Source organism: Athene noctua, chromosome 20 (genome assembly GCF_965140245.1).
Source record: "Athene noctua chromosome 20, bAthNoc1.hap1.1, whole genome shotgun sequence".
NCBI lineage: Eukaryota > Metazoa > Chordata > Aves > Strigiformes > Strigidae > Athene > Athene noctua.
Window position 1 is genome coordinate 4,711,650 of NC_134056.1, and position 21,357 is coordinate 4,733,006.

Consider the following 21,357-nt stretch of genomic DNA (forward strand, 5'->3'; position numbering starts at 1 on the left):
CATTTATTGCATCCAGCGTGAAGAGCAAGGGCAGATGTGTCCAGCCAGGCTCCAGGTGCAGAAAAGACCCCTTAAACAGTATATTGTGATTTTGAGGAGGATGACAGTTTTGGACCAAAGCATGGTCCACTGTTCAAGATATTAAATAAAAACAACCTAAAAAAATGCATTTAAATCAAACTGGAGTGAATATTTGTCACTGCTCTAAAATACTTCTTCCTGCTACAACTAGTGTCATGCAGTCTCAAGAATCTCTCACTGCACAGTTCCTGTGAGATGAAGATACAAGCAGATTAACAGCACAGCCACTGTTCTTATCTGAGTAAATATGTCTTGGCACCAAACCCATCATTAAGAGTCAGAATTCTTTTATTTTCCCATAGAAAAGAAGTATACTGGTATCACTGTCGGATATATAATAGTCGAACCACAGAAGAGGTGTCTCAGAAGGGACCTCTGGATGTCATTTAGTCCTCCCAGATAAAACCAGCTGTCACCAGGACTTGACCAGGTCAGCAGCACCTCAGTTTAGCCAACTCCTCAAAACATTGAAGCTTTCTGAGTGACCTCTCCTAGTGTTGCACTGCTGACCTGGACAAAGAAGCTGTCTTGCCCTCACACATCTCTAGTCTTCTTGTGCTAGCAATTCATCCTCATACACACCTTTGCCTTCTTTGTAACATTCCAGAATTTCAATGGGCCTCAGTTTTAAGGGTTTACACCACAGGAGAGTGAACTTATTGGCAGAAGCAGGATCCTGAGACTTCAGTGTCCAAGTCACTAACTGCAAACATGTAAGCTGCATTAATACCAATCAGCACAAAGAGAAAATCTGAAGACTATTTGCTAAATATTTGGTAGTTACATGTCTTTTGCATAACCTCTATAAATATTAACTGAGATCCCAAAGGAGTCATCTCAATAGATGTAGAAGTTGCAAAAAGATTAAATTACTTATGTGACCTTGAGCAGTGAAGAGCAATGACTAACTGGACCACGGCCTTTCTCAGTGCAGTGTCCCTGGCCCTTTTATTTGGACTAAATAGCATGATATTCAGCCCAGAAACTGATTTGGTGATCCTTAGCATTTTCATGAAATTCAATTTCAGCTTGGCTTCCTGTTGATTGCCAGAAGAATTGTTGTTTCCCATGGAACACCATTGTCTTCATGGTGCTTACGTCACGGACCTGCATGAAGAAAGACCAAACCATTATATCATAGTGGACTACAGGTGAAGTACCCACAAAATAGTGGGGACTTGCAAATTGATCACTCAGGGGGAAAAGCTGCCCTATACAAAGGTTAGAAGAAACACAGTAGACATCAGCAGTCCTCCTTCACATCTACATTTACATAACAGAGATCAAAGTCTGACCCTCTAGGATGTGTGACTGAACTTTGCATCTGGATAGAAATGTCTAATGAGGAGATGGGTCCATTCCCATCCAAATCATCCCCTTTAAGTTTCTGTCTCACCAGGATGTAATTAAAATGTGTTTGGTTGCTGTCATTGTCCAGGTCAATATACACGGCGCGGATAGCTATGCGATGTCGAGGAGCCACATTGATGAAGGTCCGACACACCACTTCTTGCCTTTGATCAGGCAGTTGCACAGGATTCACAATTTCACCTTGGGGACCAAACAGCTGCTTGTCACAGTCTGAGAAGGGGAAAGGAAGCAGAAAAGAAAGTGATTGAGAGAAGCGTCCAGCCTCTCCAAGAAAAAAAATCATTTAAATTAAACTCAGGCAGAAAAGTTTCTCTAAGGATTTTCATCTGGGAACCTCCAAGCATCAGCAAACACCTGCAGGGGGCTTGCCTTTAAAACAGAGGTGTAGGCCACAAGTAATATTAATTCCAACACTCCTCAAGGAGTGGCTTATTAGATGCTAGAAATGAAGCAAGGCTTCCACAAACATTCATAAGCAACCGTGACCTGTGGAACTCTGCAGGCCTTGTCATGGGTGCCTTAATCTAAAGTAAAAGCAAAGCTTTCAGTAAGGTACCTTGGTAATACTTTTTAGTTGCAGCTCTGCTGTTGTACTGAAGAATGACCCCATTTCCTGGCAGCAAAACACGCTGTTTCACAATCAGCGTGTTCGTTCTGGAATTTATCAGTGACAAAGGGAGCTTCCTGCAGCCTGTCTGCCACATCATTCGCCCAGAAAACAGCACTATCTCACCTGGAATGGATGAACACAGGGACTAGAAACACTTTGACATTAAGTAAAAGGCTGCAACGTACTTTATATAGGTCTGGAATCAAGTAATTTCTGCATCTTATCAAAATGTCATGAAAACAGTCCAGTTAAGTAACCTAACTGCACTGATTCCAGCGAGAGGGTATATTACAGAGAGAGTTTCCAACAGGCCAAATACAGCAGCTTCTTTAGCCCAAAAAACTCCTTTCATCTTCTATCTATCAACAAAACAGGTAAGGAACTATTATGTAGGGGGAGGAAAGGCATCATCTTCCTTTAGTCCCACCTGGCCAAGACTTGGTGGGACACGAAAAAGTTGCAAAATGGTTTCAGAGATTACACAGGCTTCAAGGTAGCAAGAACCATTCAGGGTACCAAAAGCACACGGGCAAATGAGGTGCAGAGGGCACCCCCAAAGGGGCAGCTAGTCCCCAGCACGCCCCGGGCAGTACCTGCGCTGCAGTTGAGGGAGCTCTCCAGGACACTGACTGTGATCTCCTCCCCCAGAGGACGTCCGATGGCCACAGCGCAGTCACCGCTCCCTCCACCCGTCATGTTGATGATGCTGGTGGCATTAAGAAAGAGCTTTCCACAGACACCTGTACAGCAGAGACAGGTGAGAAACACATCCAGAAGGAACTACAGCTTCTGAAAAACAGCCTCCATTCCCTCTGTGGCATGACGAACAGACAAGGGCCAACAGTGTGCCCACCTTCTGGGTGGAGCACAGGAAGAGTCAGCTGCTGCCCCAAGGAGTCCCATGTCAGAAGAGCTTTGGGAAGCCCAGGGAAGGGAGGCACTGCTCCTAGCTCAGACAACATGGACAGCTCATGGCATGCTGGCAGGAACAGCATGTTGTCCCTCCTAACCAAGAGTATTCACTTCCCTGCTCCTATCCCTGTACAGCAAGAGGGTCACCACAACCCACCTGCAGGCAGTAAGCCCCGATCTCTACCTTTTGGCAGTGTCCTCCTCACCTCCACTGGTCTTTGTCTGCTCCTGAGGCACAGCAGATGGAGGAAGATCCAGGTCCTTGTACCTCGCCTCCTTGGCGGTCGTGGCCGTCGTCAGCGTGGCCGGTGTCACTGTCTGCAGTCCTGCTCCACGGGACCCGGTGTGCAGGGGGTCTGTCTGCTCGGGGCAGGGCCCTGCGGAGCAGCCACGTACCACGATGGCCTTGGGGAAGTGCCTGCAGAAGATGGGGTTCACGTGCTTACGGGTTAGCGGGTTGAGGCAGAAATCCTGCCGTGTCTGAATGCCGTTCCCACATGAAGTTGAACACTGCGGAGGAAGAAACCCACAGGCCTTTATACATCTGTTTCAGTCGATATTTAGAAATAAACACATTTACTATTTCAGGCATGGTATGATTTTTGTTCACTGATGCTGTTCTGTCACTTGCCCTTTCAGTGCTCTAGTTTCATCAGCTATAAGATGGCCCACCTCCCAGGGAATCTTCCCAACTCTATCTTTGAATTGCAAAACCACTTACTAAAAAATCCCAAAAGATCTGCATTCCAGAAGAAAACATGTCAAGGACCATTTTTAAACTGCAGCCAAAGCCTCAGCTGAGAAAGGTGGGAAGCAGACCTACAGCCACCAAACACAGGGCAGTGGAAAGGAGAGAAAAAAATCCCTAGAAACAGTTCACCATTTCTGTGGGAGGGAAATACACAAGGCAGAAGTGGTACTTCTCCCCTGTATGCTTTAGAGAAGTGAAGGGCTATAAAACAGCTGCACTAGACACCAAATTCTGCATCTGAATGGGAGCAAATACCTCTGTCCACTCGCTGAAGCTCCATTCATAAGAGCACATTCGAATGACACACGGGACACTGTTAAGGGGCTTCTCTGCCACAGGACACAAACGCTCCTCCAGCAAAATCTCCTTGCCTTGGCGAATCTGCACACAGGTGACCAGCTGAACAGCTAAGCCGAGCCCACAGCTGGAGGAACAGGAGCCAGCTGGGGTTACCTTCCACCTGACAGAGGACACAGAGGAGAAAAATTAAGTTAGTGATGAAGCCCCACCCTCTACTATCTCTTGCTGTAGAAAATGCACTGCAACTCCCTCATCCTTCCCCCTTGCACTTCTCAGCAGTTTTCTTCACCCCTCCACCTCTCACACTTTGCTGCCTATGGTACTCAGAAGGCAGTCTTTGAACCAAGGCTGGGCAGTTTGGAGCAGGTTTGGTGCTAGACCCAGACAGAGGCCATTCACATTTTGCTAGAAGCCCACAGACTCAAAACATATGTTGAGTCTTAGCCTGCATCCATTTCAGTCTTCCCCAGGGTGACATACACAGGCTTAACTTCAAAAACAATCTTATCTCCCTCCAAAACACACACCACTGAACAGTCAGCAACTGACCCAGGGTATTTCATCTTGGGAGCGGCATCCTGTAGTACTTAAAAAAAGTTCAGATGCCAGTGGTTTTTCAGTTCCACAGCAAATAGGGCAGGGCAAGCTCTGCTCCATTTGCCAGCCCTGAGCCATATCCTAGATCACACCATACATGTTCATGGACAACTGCTCTTCCCCAGTGCACATTCTTGTGGCCCATGTGGCCATTTTGACCTTGGAGGACACAACTCCAAATTACACGGCTCCTGCTCCTCTGGGCGAGGCAAACCATCACACTCTGTGTCTGCCACAATCTCTTCTGCCTTCTCCCCGGTCTCCCTTGCACAGTAGAGGACTTTGTGCATCACACCTCCTCCACAGCTTACACTGCATGAGCCCATTTTGTAATGCCACCTGGGAATAACGCAGCCATCAGTGAGTACCACCAGCTGTCACCCGTCTTCACTGGATGTTAAATCCAACCAGCCTATGGAAGTACAACTGGAATTCTGTTAATGCACACACATACACTGGCTCATGTTTGAGAGATCAGCAGCCACCCCACTGAGTGCAGTCTGCAATACCATAAATCCTAAGGAAAGTGCAATCAATTTCCTTCAGTTCTCAGAGCAGCTATTCCAGATTCTTTGAGCATTTATTTCTAGCTACTTTCCCTGATGCTATGTGGAAACTGTACAGCTGGCAAATGTGTCACCACCTTTTGCAGTTATGGATTTGTTCCTACTTCCCCAGGGCAATAAGGGATCAAGAGGTTTCCAGCTTTTCCCTGGACTCAAAGACTTCAATAAGTTCTGCCTGAGAATATACCAGCCCAGGAAAGACTCAGTTTGCTCAGTAGGGATCAGCGCTACTGTTTTTGCAGCTGGCTGGGCTTTCAAAGAATGGGAGAGGAAGATAACATCCTCGGAGTAGCTTGACCCTTACTTTACCATGTCCCTGGAGATAGAGAGAGGAAGGAAAGACCCTCTCACTGGCTCATTGTTTCCTGGTAACTGCTTTACCTTGGTGGGCAGGGACTGAGATCGCAGACTTCCACCCTGCTCTCTGGCTTTGGCACTGGATGACAGTTTTCTTCCTGGGTTTCTTCTCTAGTGTCAAAAGCCACACATACATACTGTAGCTGAGTCTTACCTAGAAAGGGAAGCGATCTCAGTGCATGGCACACACGCGACAGTTGAAAATAAGCCAGGCACTGTCAGTCACATCCATGTGTACAAAAGAAGCAAACTCTGCCCAAGCTCCAGGCACACTTATTGCACTCATCCCCCCCAACTCTGAAGCACAGCAGCAGCCAGCCAGCCCTCTACACTATTCCCTGAGTCAGGCCCCCTTGCCTCTTCCAGACTCAAAAAATTGTGACCACAGCTACACATGCACTTAGAACTGTAGAGGGGAAAAGACCAGGTCCCTGAGGTTCCTAGGCACTGAGCTCACACCTACAGCCAAATAACATTTCCCTGCAGCACTGAAAGATCTCACCTCTCCCACAGGAGACGGAACACTCTCCAGCTAGAGGGCTCCAGACATACACAGTCCGATTTTCCAGTTGGATATGCCCAAGTGAGTCCAAAGTCTGAAGTAAGTGTGCATCTTCCACCTCAGAACAGAGCAAAAAGACCCAGACTGACATTGGCACCTGCCTTCTAATCTAATGAAGCTGGGGGATATCTGCTGTCCCTGAAGAAAGAGGCACATTTAAGCACTTACTCCATTTTTGCAGAACATGTAAGTATCAGGAATAGCTAAGGACAGCCAAGACCCCTCCTAATTCAAACTACCTGAAGAGAGATACCTGAAACTGGAGATGCCTAAAGCAGTATCTTCCTCATCTGTAAATGTAAGCCTGGCAGTGGATTTGGACCAGTGATCCTGTGCTGAGAAGCCCTCTTCCCTGCTAGCAATCCTCCCCACTATGTCAGAACCTCTCTGTTTACCAGTGAGATTTTTTCCTAGAGGACCAGGGGTTATTTCTGGTTTTGGTTTTGTTGGACTCTACGAGGAGAAATGAAGAAGGAACACAGTCAAGAGCTGTCCTAAACAAACCAAGACTATGAACTGATGAACCCAGCACATAAATTGAGGGACAGAGCTGTCTAAAGTGGTAGGATGAACCTTTAACTGGGCAGACATCCTTGGTGTAAAGCACCCTCCCAGACTCCAGTAGTAAGGTGGTGGTTCTTAACAGGTAAGCCTCCTGTGGATCACAAGTGCAAATCTCCCAGTGAGACTCCTGAAATAAGCCAAGCCAGTAAACTCACTTTGTCCCAGCCTAAAGGGCAGACATTAACCACACACGGCACAACGGAGAGGGGTTTTTCTTCTGCTGGGCACAAGCTGTCATCCACAACAGTCTCCAATCCATCGTGAAACTGTACACAGGACAGATTCTGCTGGGCAACTCCAGTTCCACAGACAGCAGAGCACTCACCTCTGTGAGACATCTTCCACCTAAATGGGAAGTAGATGCATCACCCTATTTCTCATCTGGAGCATGCCACTGATTACAGAAAGGGGTCATACAGGGCATTCAGCTTCTCTATTTCAAGAGCCTTGTCTGGATGTGATTGAGAGGCCAACTGCTGGAAATTTAAGTCTTTGCACCGACAGCTCTCTAGCACTAAAACCGTCTAAGCTAAAGAGCTATAGTTCACAGTGTAATCACTTTTTATTAAAAACTACAATGTCTACAAGATCTTGGCAGGCTTGGCTTTTGGTCCTCTTTCCAGTCTAATTAACACAAGGGTCTCCTCCAGAGTAAGATCAATTCTTTGCTGGCACAATCTTGGAAAGGATGTGAGCAGACATCTTCTGGCCATGCCCTCAAAGTATTTTAATTTAGCAGACTACCATAAAATATTGGAAGGACTATCTCCCATTCATTCAGCTGACATCTCAGTTACCTCATGGGACCAGGAAATACAGAACATGGTCTGGGATCCGCTACACCATCATAATTAGGAAGAAATTACTTCATACCTCTCCTTTTTTTCACCTTGCACTATGCAAATGAGACTGCAGAGACTGGGTTAGCTGGCAGGGAAAGGACAAGCGAAGCAAGAATTCAGCTGAGCTTCCAGGAACACCAACCTGTACAGGCATGGCTCCATGACACAAGGCTTGGGCTCTGAAAGGGGCTGTGGGAGCTCCAGACACCACTGATCCTCTGTTATTTCATTCTTTGTCTGGTCAAAGCACACATGAACCACTGGCCGCATCCCTGGGATACAAAAGGAAAAGCAAAGGAAGTTAGAAAGAAAGTGAACAGTTCACCTCTATTATGCTAGGAAGATGTAGTAATTTTGCTTTATTTAAATCATCTCTGTAGGAAAATGGCATATTTGGGAACACAGACTTTCAACACAAACCCCTTCTTGCTGATACAACTTTCCTCAAGAGTTTTGAAGTGACTTTCCAACATGAATACCCCAGAAGATGAGAAGTTTGATGGACAATCCACTGCCAAAACGGAAAGATTACTCTAAACTGGCTGTTTGCAAGAATAAGGACATTAGTCATCATTTGGTCCAAATTACTTCTAATGATGTCTGACTGGTGAGGGACAAGTTGCTGAAAATAAGCTCTAGCAGTCAACCATTTTTAAATGACATTCTGTAGAACTAATAATGTAATATCATCACGCAGCCTTTGTACCCAGACAGCACTGTGCCGATGTCCTCAAAGTGGTCAGCAATATCCAAAGCTAGACTAGAGGTACTGGAAGAGAAACTGCAGACTTGCAGTGCCTATGGCATGCAAGAAATGAAATATTCATAAACTACAGCTATAAACAAGATCTTTAACAATACTGAACCTAACAGGTAAAAGCAGGTGAAAATCTAAAATTAAAAAAGCTGTAAAGGGTCTGTTTTACAGTGAATGAGATACCCACAAAGAGCAGCTGGCATTCCTGAATCGCAAAGAGCATGACCCCGAGAAGCAAATGTCAAGACTCAATCAGCAATGTTATCTTTTCACTACCTTCCCTGTTTTCAAATAATGGCTATCGGTAAGGAGGGCCTAAGCATGACTTTCAGCAGTCAAGATACAATTTCAGCTTGGATTCTCAACTTCCTGTTATTTTAAGTCCCAGATTTCTCTTTTTTTTGTTTGTGACTGCATTAGCTGGGAGGCCCTAGAGCTTTTTGAGTCCTTTACTTCAGCTTTTCAGCAATCAGTTCACCTTGGCAATCTGCTGGAGAAAAGGTCTCCAGACATAGTCCTCTCCAACAAGTCCTACCGATTGACTTACACAAGTATTCACTAATGTATTTTCTAAATCTTTGTCATAAAAGTCTAGAGGCTTGCCAGTGTCATCTGTATCATCTGGTTAACGAGATGTCAGACTGTCTACCAGAGTGATCTGTTACAATCTGCATTATGATTTCTTCAGGGAGACAGAAAGGATTAACCATGGCACAGGAATAGAATTCTAAGAAGGAATAATTAGCTCTGAGGCTTTAGTTAGACACTAGATACCACTTTGGTCTCAAACTTTGGATGTTTAGCCAGCTTCAAATGACAATCTTCAATAACTTTGAAAAGTCTGAGAAAATTACTTGGTCTTAAAACCAAAAAAGTTCAGTTAAAACCTATTTAAAAATCCTCCTCACAACCAAACATTTTCACTATTATTCTAATGATTCAGATATTTGCTGATTTGCTAATTTAATTCAAAAGCTGTATCACTCTGCTTTGGCTCAGTTTAACACTGGCAACTGCAGCTCACTTTCAGCAATTTGCTTTTAAATTCAGTTCAGTTCTAATTCAGTTTTAAATTCAGTTAGTAAGTTCTAATCAAGTACCTATCACTGATGTCACATTTCTTTCAGTCAGCCCAAGAGAGCCCGTGGAGTAAAGATCGGGGAGACTAGGGGCCAGTCAAACTAGAAGTCTGCTCAGATCTCCATAAAAAGTAAAGATTGAGTACTGCTGCCTCACCTTCCCCGCAGGTCACTGAACAGGGCCCCTGCTGAGGAACCCACATATATGTCAAATTCTCTCTGGGGACAAAGTAGCTGAAGGTGATGTCTGGGTTGGTGGCATTGCCATATTCTTTTGCATACCTTCGATAGACCTGGTGAAGGAAAAAGATGTGGTCAATGCACAAATCAGCTCAGACTACTTTCTTAGGATGGAGATAAGAGAAGTTAGTCTCCCTTTTTTCCATCTTGCCAGATGCAGAGTACTCACCCTGTGCACAGGGCCCTGAAAAAAGATTAAGCCAAGCAAGAGGTTTAACTCAATATGCTTTTCCCAACACAACCACCCCCCAGGCCTGCGGGAAGCCTGTAGGCAGCCAACCCTCAATCTCTGCCAAGAACACCACCACCATCACTCTTAGTGAACACCATCTCCACTGCCCTTGGACGCCTGGATTCTACACTGCAGCAGAGCTACACAAACTCACCCTGGCCAGTTCTGACTGGCCCCTTTCCAACTCTGCTATTTTCATTTACCTGTATTTCAACTTCTTCTTGTGTTGGCCCATCCACATGGACTTCCTCCAGGCTTGGCAGGTTGTCCTTGGTGAGAAACACTTTGTATTTGATCTGGCTGTCCTCCAGAACTGACGGATAGGTGACATTCAGTGAGATTTTTCCTTTTCCAGCAACCACATACTCTCCTTTAACCTTCACAGCTAGAGAAGCAGAAGTAGCAGTGAGGTCAAGAGATACGATGTGGTCACCAGGATCCCCTGGTGCTGGCAGCTACAGACTGCCCATGTGCTAGAAACCAGTTTGATCTAAGTCAGGCATCCCAAAGAGTGTGTCTTCTACCACTTCCCACTGGAGAGCATCCCACAAACAAATTGCATCATCAAGAACTTTCCTCCCAAATTCCACAGTTTTATTTTTACAATTTTATTTTAGCCCTGCCTGTAGTCCCTCCTCTCCTTTTCATTCAACTCACCCAAATGTGTGAAGAGTGGTCTCCGATTGATAACACGGGCCAAGGTGCTGTTATAAGGCAGGGTCAGAAATGTAACGTACACTGGCAGGATGGAAAGAAAGAAGACATGGTCACCTTCCATTACTGTGACTCTGTTAAAAAGACCAAGGATTACAGATCAACCCCATGTCACCTTACTAGCACCCTACCCGCTGGAGGACAAACCTTGCAGGCAGCATCAAGGCTTAATTGCAGACAGGCATTATATAGCTAATACAAAAAAATTAAAGATACAACAGTGACCACTAGCAGACTAAATTCACACTGACCTTAGCTCTATCAGCTTGGGTTGAACACAGTGATGGTGAATACAGCAGAAAAAAAAAATGAACTGAATTCTGTGTCCTGTTCTCATCTTTCTTTTGTTCTTTTTACATTCTCTGCTAATATCTATGTGTGATATTGCAAAAGCCAGATCAGTTCCCAAATGGATGTTTAACATCTCAGGAAGCATCTGAAACAGCCCTCAGCTTCCAGTAATTTGCTTGACTTCCTAAATGGCTGCATTTCTGACCCACGTCCAGAGAAGAATTATGACCCAAAAAGTCACTCTGCCTACACAACAGCTACCTCCCCGCTACAGATCTTAGCCGTCTCCTCTGTTGACTACCCAAACTCTACTGCCATATCCTCCATAAAAATAAAATCCAGCAGATGCAGAAACAAGAAGTCACATACAGAAGATTATCAACACTGAACATGCACACAAATATGCAGCACACAAACAGCACCGTAATGTTGAGCCTGAGGGTGAGGACCACACACCTTTAGCTTTTCCTTCTGTGTAAGATCCACTCACTTCGGTGCAAGTTGTATTATCACCCCCACAGACCCTGCAAGAGTCCATTATCTTCTTGGAGTCCATCTGGCCATCACACCCAAATGCCTGAGCAAAGGGGAGAGTCTGTCAAGACTTGTTTATTCTGAGAAGAAAACAAGCAAATGAAGGCAACATTGCCTGAATCCTTGAAACTGCCGTTTCATTTGTAATTCAAATTTAAGATGACAACGTAGACAAAGATGCATTTGTACCTAGCTGTACTACTGAACAGAGTATGCAAAGGCAGAGATTGGAAAGTCTTAGCTGAGAGTACAAGAAGTTTCATTAACTGTGACATTTTCTTTCCCATAAGAAGCAGCCCAGAAAGATTTCTCCTGTGACCTAAACCAAAGGCTCTGCACTCCCTCTCTTCTACAAACTCCTTCTGGAAGGGGGGGGACCCCAACAAACCCACTGAGGAGAATAGTAAACATGAATGGCAGCTTCTAAAGGAATCTTTAGCTCCTCAAACCTAGCTCACGTCCTTCAGCCTGTCCTTCAATCCCATGGAGGTCAGAAAAGAGATTCTATCCTCATTCCCACGAACAAGACTAATTCACACAGAGCTACAGCAGGATCTCAGCAGGCTTAGCAGCAAAACATGTGCAACTGCTGAATTTATGCTAGAGGCACTGATCCCAGGTTTTGGGACATACACATTTATCACTGTTGCAAATAGAACAGCAGAAATCAGACTAGGTTATGTCAACACCCTCTGCTGTTCATTCGGTGGAAATGCATTACAAAACATTGTGAAGACGAGGATAATGAGAAAAACATAAAATGTTGAAAGTGTATTCTGGGAATGTAAAGAAACAACAGAAAACATACAACCGGGTCAGCATTGAGCAGTTAGTAAAATGCAGACAGCGCGGGGGAGTTATATTCAAGTTCATCATGAAAGAATGCTTTTCTCATGTCCAATCCAGGAAAAAAAAAGTTATACATCCGTTTTGATTAGTGATACTGCAACAATCAATTTGTTGAGTTACGATTCCCAGGTTTTACTCCTTATTTTGCCACTGACCCAGTACGTTCAAATCATGGGCCTTTTCTCCAACGGAGTCAGCATTTTCTAGGGCTATTTATACCACGCAAAGGAACAGCTAATGATGTCTCCTCAACCAACTCATAAACCAACTGCTTCTTGGATTAGGGATGAATAGCCTTATGTACTTACTGCATAATTAGCAGCATGTCTTATCTAGAGGGCATTGGCATCGGACGCACAGACAGAACAGTAGATTTGCTGGACTCAAGCCAATAAGCCAAGAACAAAACTCTCTTCTTTTGAAAAGAGCTCAGTCCGTTGTTCGGAACACTGTGGGGTTTTTTTCCCTGCTCCTAGGAGACTCCTTTGGTGCAGAATACATCAGAGGTTCACCTGGATTCCCCAGTCACTTACTCTGCATCTTCCCATTACACACAGATTGAAAGCCTTGTGGTGCTCAGAGTCATCCTGCTCACATCTGGTTCCATCTATGAAACTGTCTTCGCGGCTCACCATGAACTCGCTTTCAAGGGCCCTGCACGTGTGTTTGCAGAGCATGTCCCCTGGAGGGGGCAGACAGAAGAAAGGAGTTACTCTCTCAGAAAGGCACGTGGCTGACCATCAAGCAACAGCAAGGAGTCAAAAGGATCCAACAGAAAGAGCATCCAGGTTTTGTGTGAAAACTAAAACAAAAAACCAGCCTTTTCACTACAGACCAGTCCACGAGCGCTCCCCTTCACAAAGAAATCACAGTTTCTCAGTCTTCCCTTACCTTTGGCAAAGCCAACAGCAGAAGTCCAGGTATAAAAGGATGGTGCTTCTATAGTGAGATACAGTGGCTTTACATTTGTAGCTGCACATTGTTCAGCCATAAAGTCCTGCTGGGTCATCAAACAGGCCTACAAGCCAGAGAGAATTGTATGGGTAATGAAAGGAGGTTATTGAGCACAGAATCCCAAGCAACATTTTACCCGCTAGCTAGAGGCAGAAAGCAGTGGCTGGTAAGTAAAACACCAAAACAACTGCAAATAAAGAAAACCACTTTAAAGAGAGTCTGTGGGATATGCAGAGAATTGTGTTTGGAAGCTGGTATCTTTGCTATTTATACAAAATAAATGGATAAGGAAAATAGGAACAACATAAGAGTGTCTCTCTGAAGAAAACTATCATTAAGTGAGTCACTGTTTTCTCAGCATCTGTCCTGCTATGAAGGCATAGGGAAAATGCTTCATTGCACGTGAACAGTGCTATTAAATAATACTGCTGTCTTCAGACAGAGTGGAACAAATACCTCTGCTGTTGTCAGACAGATGGAGGCCGTATGCCAGATCTTTAGTTCTTCTTCCCAGAGCAGTCAGCTGTGAGAAGTACAGTCCCAAACCATACAGCTCTCCAAGAGTTAAATGGCATTTAGAAAAAAGGCCAGAAGATGAACTCCACTACCTGAGTATTGCACATCTCCACTTGGATGCTGGCACCACGGCATTCCTGCCCCCCAAAAGCAGGCCTGGAAATAACAGGAGAAGAACTCCTCAGCAGAAGCAGGTTTGTCCCAAGCAAAGTGCAAGACTCAGACCCCGTGGCCCTGACTCAACCAAGAGGCCCTGAAAACTCCCCAGCTCCCACCTCTTACCTGGGGTTGTTGCAGAACCGTTGCCTTTTCACAACTCCACCTCCGCAGGTGCGGGAGCAGGAGGAGAAGGGGCTCCAGACCGACCACTGCCCATGGACCACAGCCATGGGGTTCAGTTCTTCCAGAGAGCTGCACTGGCCCTTGAAGCACCACTAAGACCAAGAATATAGAAAACTGGCAGCAGCACCACAGTGAACCCAGGAGGGCTGGGATCTACAAGGGTGGCATAAGTCTCCATCTCTTTTCCGTCTCTTGGAGAATCCCAAGATGAATGAGGCACCTTCTTACAAGAGCCTAGAAGGGCCCTGTTCCGAACTAATTATGGTCTGACATGAGGTTGGGATTAAAACAAATAGCTGATAGGTCATCTCGAGCAGAAAGCAAAGCCTTTGAGGAGAGCTCAGATATCAGGCTATAGAACTGCAAAGCAACTCCAGAGATACAGATGAGAGGGAAACATCAAGATCAGCTGGTACCAGTTTGTGACTGGAGCGTCCGGCCTTAGCTCCCTGGGCGAGGGGCCCTGAGTGCCACGTACCTTCCAGCCACCGACAATGTCTTGCTGCCTAACGAGCTCCATGGAACCCACACCCACTTCTGATCATCAGCCTCCTTCCTTACCTTATTGATTCCACACTCAGTACCATCCAAGAGGGGAACAAGAAGCCGAGTACAGCTGGATTTGTCTCCTGGTTGTACGTGGCATGAGAGAACTTCACATATGTCCTGGTGTGACAAGAAAATCAGGGCGTTGAGGGAGTTACTTAGGCTCATCAACACAGCAGTCCCAAAAGCTGCTTCATTTAAATGGTGCATGTCCCAGATGTCTGGTTTCCCCACAGCTATTCAACAGTGTAGACAAGTCCCTTCATTTCTCCTGCTACTGGGCAAAAGTTGTGGGCATGTCAGAAGATTATCACTGCCAGCTCTAATGCTAGAAGATGTTCAACTAAAGCAATTAAAGTTTCACCCACCTTAGTGCTTCCTCATTAACAAAACATGTCCAGCAGCTATTAGCCATGCTGCATTTCTCAGACACGGGGAGTTGAGCAAAGGTGGGAAGCTGAAGGAACCCAATGAACAAGAGCTCCCCAAGACAGGACCCTGAGTAGGTGTACCCAGCACTAGCACTGCCAGGCCCCTGTTTGGGCAGAGGCTCTGGGTACTGTGCAAACCTTAAAAGAGACTTATGTGGATGAATGTGGTCATGGAGAGAAGAGAAGCACTTTAAAAGCCTTTAAAGGTTTATTCTTTGTCAAGAAATCTGTGGCAGGAACACACCTTCCCTCCCTTTATAATAAAAACGTGCCCAGCTCCCTCTCTACTGAATCTTGGCTCCAGAACATTTCCCTGTTGCCCCTAGCAAGACAGACAAACTTTCTACCTACAACATTGCTGTCAGCAAAGGTGCATGCTGTGGCAACACTCCCAAAGGCTATTTTACATTGTTCATCTGCTCCATAGTACAAGCCAGGCTTCCATCCAGGGATGCTGCCGTCCATGTCCGGCAGGTCATTCAAGCAGTTTGTTTGGCCTGTGCTGATGGAGACATAAGAAATATCACTTTCCCAGCTGTGGGCAGTAAGGACAATGACATGTTTGCAAACTTCTGCTGAGTTTCATTCTGGGAGTTGGCTGTTGCTTTCCCAGACAACACATGCTTACTGTGGGCTGTGATGGATTTAACTGCAGCAGCTGCCTGGAGATGCTCACAGTTCCCTGCTGCTGAAGTTACAACAGAAACCCATTCCTGTTCTTCACCCAGCCAGCTCACAGCCCACAATGCTTGTTTAAACCTAGATGCTCTGACATTTTAAATAAAAATTCCAGGCTGAGCTAGTGTCTGAGAAGTCCAACACAGCCCAGGCATGTTAGTCACTAACCAACGTAATTTCCAGCTACTTGAACCAAAAACCGGGTTTAACCTCAGCAACAGACACAAGTGATAAGAAATAAACAAACCTCAAGCTTTTCACAGTTCCTTGTTTTCCAAGAATGTCCTATTTTATTCCCTGCCCTCTCCTAAGCTCCCAGCACGGGGTAACACTCCCACAGGGGCACAGAGAGCTCAACCATTCCCTTACCTGACAAAGGCCAGGAACTCTTCTCGGCTGCACTGTGACCAGGCGAGGTCGATGCTGTTGTGGTTTCCTGCTGAACCCATGATGTAACCGCTCCTGCTGCACCGATTCCCCTCACCATCATGGGGGATTCCAAGACTGTAACAGAAGAAGCACAGTGCCCTGAGGAGAAGAAACCCAGAGGCTGGGTTACCTCTCTCTCCTCTAAGAAAGGGCTGAGCTCCCTCTGCAGCTTTTCCTTCTACTGTCGTCACAAAGGTTTTCTCTCCTCTTTGCAGCTCCTAATTGTCACACAGCATGCAGGAATACAAGAAATGCAAGGAACTCGTTCCAGAAGTTTTTAATAATCTAAAGGAAATCCCCTGTTATGCCAAAAAATCCTTTCTTCTGAATTCTTTGAACTGGGGGATGTTTCTACCTGAATAAAAGATACTGGGCTGCCCTGGGGCTTTCCTACTGACCTGTGCCCAATCTCATGAGCTATGGTGACTCCCAGGTCAAAGCCAGTGTCCTGGGTGATAACACAGCTCCAGAAGGAGGAACAGACTCCACCTAACTGAGTCACTCCACGTAGCTCCTTGTTCCCATCAGGTAACTCCAGGTCAAACCTAAAAAGTAAGAGAGACAGATACAGCAGAAAGCAAAGAACCATTGCAGCCAACGAAGTCAGGTCTACACATTCAACTGCATTTATTGGCACTTTCCTGATCTAACTTTGCCAGCTAACATTTCTTTTGACACATGGAACGACCTGGGGCAAGATGGTAGCAGTAGGGTCCCGTGAGTTCCCACTGTTCAAAATCTGTGGTGATCTTACATTAAAAAAAACCTCACTGTCCTCAGACAAGCAGAACAGACTAAAATGACCCAATCCTATTTGCAAAAGACAGAGCAGTATCATCATCTCTTTGAAGAAAGAGCACGAAAACAAAGCCATTACACTCAAGAAAAGTTTTTGTCTTTGACAAATTTAGCCAGGGCAATTTAGAGCAAGGAGCGTGAAAGCCAGACAAAATGTCTGAGTCAGAGAAGCACTAGAAATCTTCCATATAAAACACCAGTGGGTTTTCACTTCCAGTTACTGTTTGACTTCTCTGCCCACAAAAAGCTGCAGTGGGTTTGGCTGTGCTGCTCTGGAAGCACACAATGTCTGCTCAAGTCTGGCTGGTCAGAGCTTGGGGAATATTCTAGTTTCTGCAGAAACTGAAGAAACAGCACCTGACTAACTGCATTATGCTAAGGGCAGGAGAATCAACCCATTTCCAAAGACTCTGTGATGCCCAGCTGCTGGAAGACCCAGTGCAAATCACTCCACTAACAACTGGACACCATCACCTCTGTCTCCAATCCCCTCCCAGGCCAGGGGAGCTGCAGTACCTGGTGATGTAGAGGACAATATCAGCATGTTGGGGGTCAGAGTCATTCTGGGGGTTGACCTTCTTGCTCCACTCACAAACACTGATCAGCGAGGAGGTGATATTTGTTGTGATGTTTACCTCTGCCTAGAGTGAAGGCACATGTTTGCACATTTCATACAGCTTTTAGCAGCCTCTTGGACAACACTTGAATAAGAGTGCTCCCTGCTTACCTCTGGTTCTTTCAAAACAAGTATTTGCATCAGATGAACCCTGAAATGAGCACCCAGTGAAGCATCTCTCAGCAGCTCTGCCCCCTGTTAAAAGATAGAAAGGATTCAATCAAGAAGGCACCTGGGTGACTCCCACTACCTGTTCCCAATAACAGGGCTGCATTCACTACAAAGGTAACACACCTGGTAACCAGAAGGGGCAACTATAAAATCACCAGGAAGTACAACATTAAAGTATGCACTACAAATGTAAATAAATCTGTCAACACATGAGAACCGTTGTTAGACTTGTCAGATACTCTGCAGCAGAGGGGAGAATCTGCATGGAAAACAGTTTCATAGGGTAGGAGAGTGAATGCTAAAGACTTTTTTGCAATATACACGCAGGAAATGCATAAACAAATTCTTAGTAATAGCAAAAGACTTTTAGAGAAATCCTGTAGTAGAAGTAAAACACTGAAATGTAAAATGTGAGATTAATTCAGTGGATTTTGTTCAATCTCACTGAAAGTAACAGCAGGGACTGGATCAAGGCTCTGGTGATAAAACTCTTGCTACTGTATCTGACATACAACAATGTTAGTAGTGAAAATAAGAGCTACATTTTCTACAGGGGCATTAAGACTACACCCCCAAAGCTTCTAACATCCAGTTTTATTTGTGCAGCTCCTTGTACAAAGGAAAGCTTCCCACACAGTGCCAGGGGAAGCACAGAGGAACACCCTGCACGTAAGCAGTGCTCTGCACTAGGAGCAGGTAACCACAAACACCTCTGAAAGTGCACTCACAGAGGTCTGTCTGCTTGTGACACAGCCTCTGACACTGAGCTCTTGCACTGGGACAGCAATCCAAACAGAAATCTACTCACAATGTTCAGGTTGGCAAGAATATATCGCTCTGTGTCCTCTTTGTGGTACGAGTAAACATCTGGACCTGCTACAACCATCAGCTCCAGATGTTTGACAGCTCCCTCAGCCCTCTTCTGCAGGCGAGAAGGAAACCGCCCTGCTGAGGAGCACAGGGAGTTTAAAATGCGAGACAGTATAAAAGGTCCTACAGATCCACTCCCTTTTCCTGACAGACTACAATAATACAGCTGGAAGACCACTTCACCAGTTGCTTGCTCATGTTTCCCACTTCTGTTGGTTTCTTTCACCCACCAGCATCCTTAAAAACACACCCATGCTATCAGAATAACAAATACCTGAATGAAAGGACACAAGTTACACCTCAGTGAGGTGAGAAACATGAGTATACTCATATATTTGTAGATACAAATTGTTCCTCTGAGCTCATGCAAGCAATCCCAATTCCAAGAGACAGCTTTTCCAAGCAGGACGCAGGGTTTCTTCTCCATGCACATTACCTCTTGCTGTATTTGCCTCTCTTGCAGCACTTCTGAAGAGAATGTGGGGTCTGGAGAAGCCAAGATCCTTCAGCAAGGCCACATCTTTGCTTCTGACAGGCCTGATATGAATCTTCTCCTCATCTGCAATGACGACTCCTTGCTAAAGGAGATGAAATTCCATCTCTGAGTTATTCCAAATACATTTGCTATTAATGGAGAACTGTGTGCCATATCCTTCCTGTTTCTCCTTGTAATGCTCGGATTTATTGAATAGATGGTTCACACATGTTTGGTTCATCAAGCTGCAAACCTACAAAGGCTGTAAAAGCTTCTAAGAATAAGTTCAGTGGATACTCACCAGTTGCCCCTCACAGTAAGTGACTCTACACTTAGCCCCGGGAGGTTGCAGTGGATTTCCACCTGCAAAGCAGTTGCCTGAGAATCTCTTCAGTAAGCTAAAGGAAGAGTTCACCACTTGCTTGCTCACAAAGGAAGAGGAAAAGAGAGCATGGTCCTCTAGAAATTCAAAGGCGTAGAGTTCTCCCCAGGCCTCAATGGAGCAATGTTGAATGTGACAGGACGTCAGCCCGATCTGTTCTTCTTTACAAGGGCAACTTGGCTCAGCAACAACAAACTCAGGTACTGAAAGAAATTAAGCAAGACCAGGACAAGGGGAACAGTTCTGAGAAACAATGACACACAGAAAAAAAATGTAATGATCTATCTCTCTAGGAAAAAATACTCTCCAAATTACAACTGTGGCCTTTCAGAGTTGTGTCAGCAGTCAAAGAACTTGTGTGCTCTCATGTATTCCAAAGTGAGGATAATCTGATTGTGAACAGACAACAGCTCTGAAACTGGCTCCCAATTTATCAGCACTTTAGCTCTCTCGATGAAGACAGCAGTTCATTTAACAAAGGCTGAGAGAGTTTTACTTCCTCAGATATTAAGTATTAATGAGAATTATCATAATCCAGAGAGAGACGCTGTGCTGAACACTAGGTGAACTCACAAGCAGACAATATTCTTGCTTTAAGGATCTGAGAATTTAAAACGTATCTTTATTCTGAACTACCATCAATCCAGACCCGGAATACTAGTCTCTCCATGTGTTTATTTTTAAAAAAATCATCAAATGCATTTGAAGCTATTCTCAGTCTAAAGCTTCCCACTCAGAAGACCTAGATCTGTTAATCTCATAGAAGAATACCAATAGAGAGAACGAGGACCGCAGGAGAAATGTGCAAAAAGATTTATCATATCTCCTTCAGCAGATTTCAAACGCTGACCCAGTTCTTCAACCGCTTTCACACTGAAACGTGGACTGTCTCACTGAGTAATGCGACTCAGAAATGCTAAATGCTTGTCAGATCAGTGTTCGTTAATAAGTGTTCTTAGCGCTATCAAACGTACAGGATTAGAAATAAACTGACAGACGTGTTCCAAAATCAAGGAAGGAGCCCTGCATACCATCAGACACTGAGCTGGTTCCAAAATAAGAGAAAACATCTTCCGTATCCAAAGCGCCGAGAAATTTCTGCAAGAAGAAGAATAGCTTTACATATTTTTAAGAAAAACAAATGGATACAAGACTATCACTTAACTGAACCTAACCTGGAAGGAACGCCAGCGAACAACTCAACAAGTACCGACGCCAAGTTCTCATGGCTTTATTTTGCACTAAGCATGGGCTGCACAACAGCCACCCAGAGGAAGCAGCTTTATCTTCTTGATTAGCGAGTTTGGATGGATTTTGGCTTAGAACACGTTGTGTTGTCTCTTCTTTTTTTTTTTTTTTTTTTTTTTTTCCTAGAAATAAAAAAAAGCCTTCCTGGAAACTGCATTTTCTGGAGGTCAAACTCACCTCTTGGAAAGCCGACGGCCAGCAGAACCCCAAGGGGAGCATCACGAGCGCCCGGATCGTCAAGCTGACGATCATGCTGGAGGAGTCGCAACCAGCCTTGCGGAGTCCGCGCCGGCCCAGGGGTGATTAAGACAAAGTTTGGCCCAAGGCATCACGTGGAGCGGAAGGGAAGAGTGCAGGGTTTAAACAAACAGGGGAGCTGATCCTCTGCAGAGAGGGGCAGCCGGGGGGAACGGCCTGCGGCCCGAGGCGTTACAGGAACAGCTGGACGGAGGGAGGGAGGTTTTGCGCAATGTTTGCAACTTGACTGCAGCCCAAGCGCGCGGCGATCACGAGCTCTGAGCCGGTTTTCGCAGCCAAACACCCCAGGGGCGATTCGCGGGGGGGAAGAGGGGGCTCTGTGCTGCTCAAGCTGCGCCCTGACAGGCCCCACGGCCCCGCCGCGGCGGCGGGGTGAACCCACAGCGGGGGCCGGGCCCTCACCGGGGCAGGCCGCGGCCTCGCGGGCCCGCCAG

General features: G+C 45.6%; 1 protein-coding gene across 4 annotated transcripts; it reads right to left on the bottom strand.

Annotated features, from left to right (window-relative positions):
- Window positions 1-35: 35 nt before the first annotated feature.
- On the bottom strand, window positions 36-21,288 carry ADAMTS13 (ADAM metallopeptidase with thrombospondin type 1 motif 13). Of its 4 annotated transcripts, none has more exons than XM_074923385.1 (30): window positions 20,843-21,288; window positions 20,449-20,515; window positions 19,337-19,620; window positions 18,997-19,138; window positions 18,499-18,635; window positions 17,631-17,714; window positions 17,420-17,544; window positions 16,504-16,650; window positions 16,046-16,180; window positions 15,350-15,500; window positions 14,583-14,687; window positions 13,962-14,113; window positions 13,772-13,835; window positions 13,101-13,227; window positions 12,743-12,891; window positions 11,283-11,403; window positions 10,479-10,559; window positions 10,025-10,206; window positions 9,507-9,642; window positions 7,656-7,785; window positions 6,827-7,016; window positions 6,048-6,165; window positions 5,570-5,699; window positions 4,782-4,961; window positions 3,981-4,185; window positions 3,181-3,484; window positions 2,656-2,802; window positions 2,009-2,185; window positions 1,478-1,662; window positions 36-1,188 (listed from the first exon to the last, which is right to left on the bottom strand). In XM_074923385.1, the coding sequence occupies exons 1-30, from the start codon at window positions 20,915-20,917 to the stop codon at window positions 1,039-1,041; spliced, it is 4,380 nt and encodes a 1,459-aa protein (XP_074779486.1). In that variant the 5' UTR covers window positions 20,918-21,288; the 3' UTR covers window positions 36-1,038. The 4 variants fall into 4 exon arrangements, with proteins under 4 accessions (XP_074779486.1, XP_074779485.1, XP_074779487.1 ...); XM_074923384.1 differs by having other exon boundaries at window positions 18,499-18,638; XM_074923386.1 differs by lacking the exon at window positions 4,782-4,961 and having other exon boundaries at window positions 18,499-18,638.
- Window positions 21,289-21,357: the final 69 nt, after the last annotated feature.

Excerpts from the sequence above, each read along its gene's own strand:
- ADAMTS13 (XM_074923384.1), bottom strand. The coding sequence starts at position 20,917 with ATGATCGTCAGCTTGACGATCCGGGCGCTCGTGATGCTCCCCTTGGGG. Across the intron at positions 17,545-17,630 it reads TTGTTTTGAAAGAACCAGAG|GCAGAGGTAAACATCACAAC; the intron begins GTAAGCAGGGAG and ends CCTTCACTCTAG. Across the intron at positions 10,207-10,478 it reads ACCACTCTTCACACATTTGG|CTGTGAAGGTTAAAGGAGAG; the intron begins GTGAGTTGAATG and ends CTGCTTCTCTAG.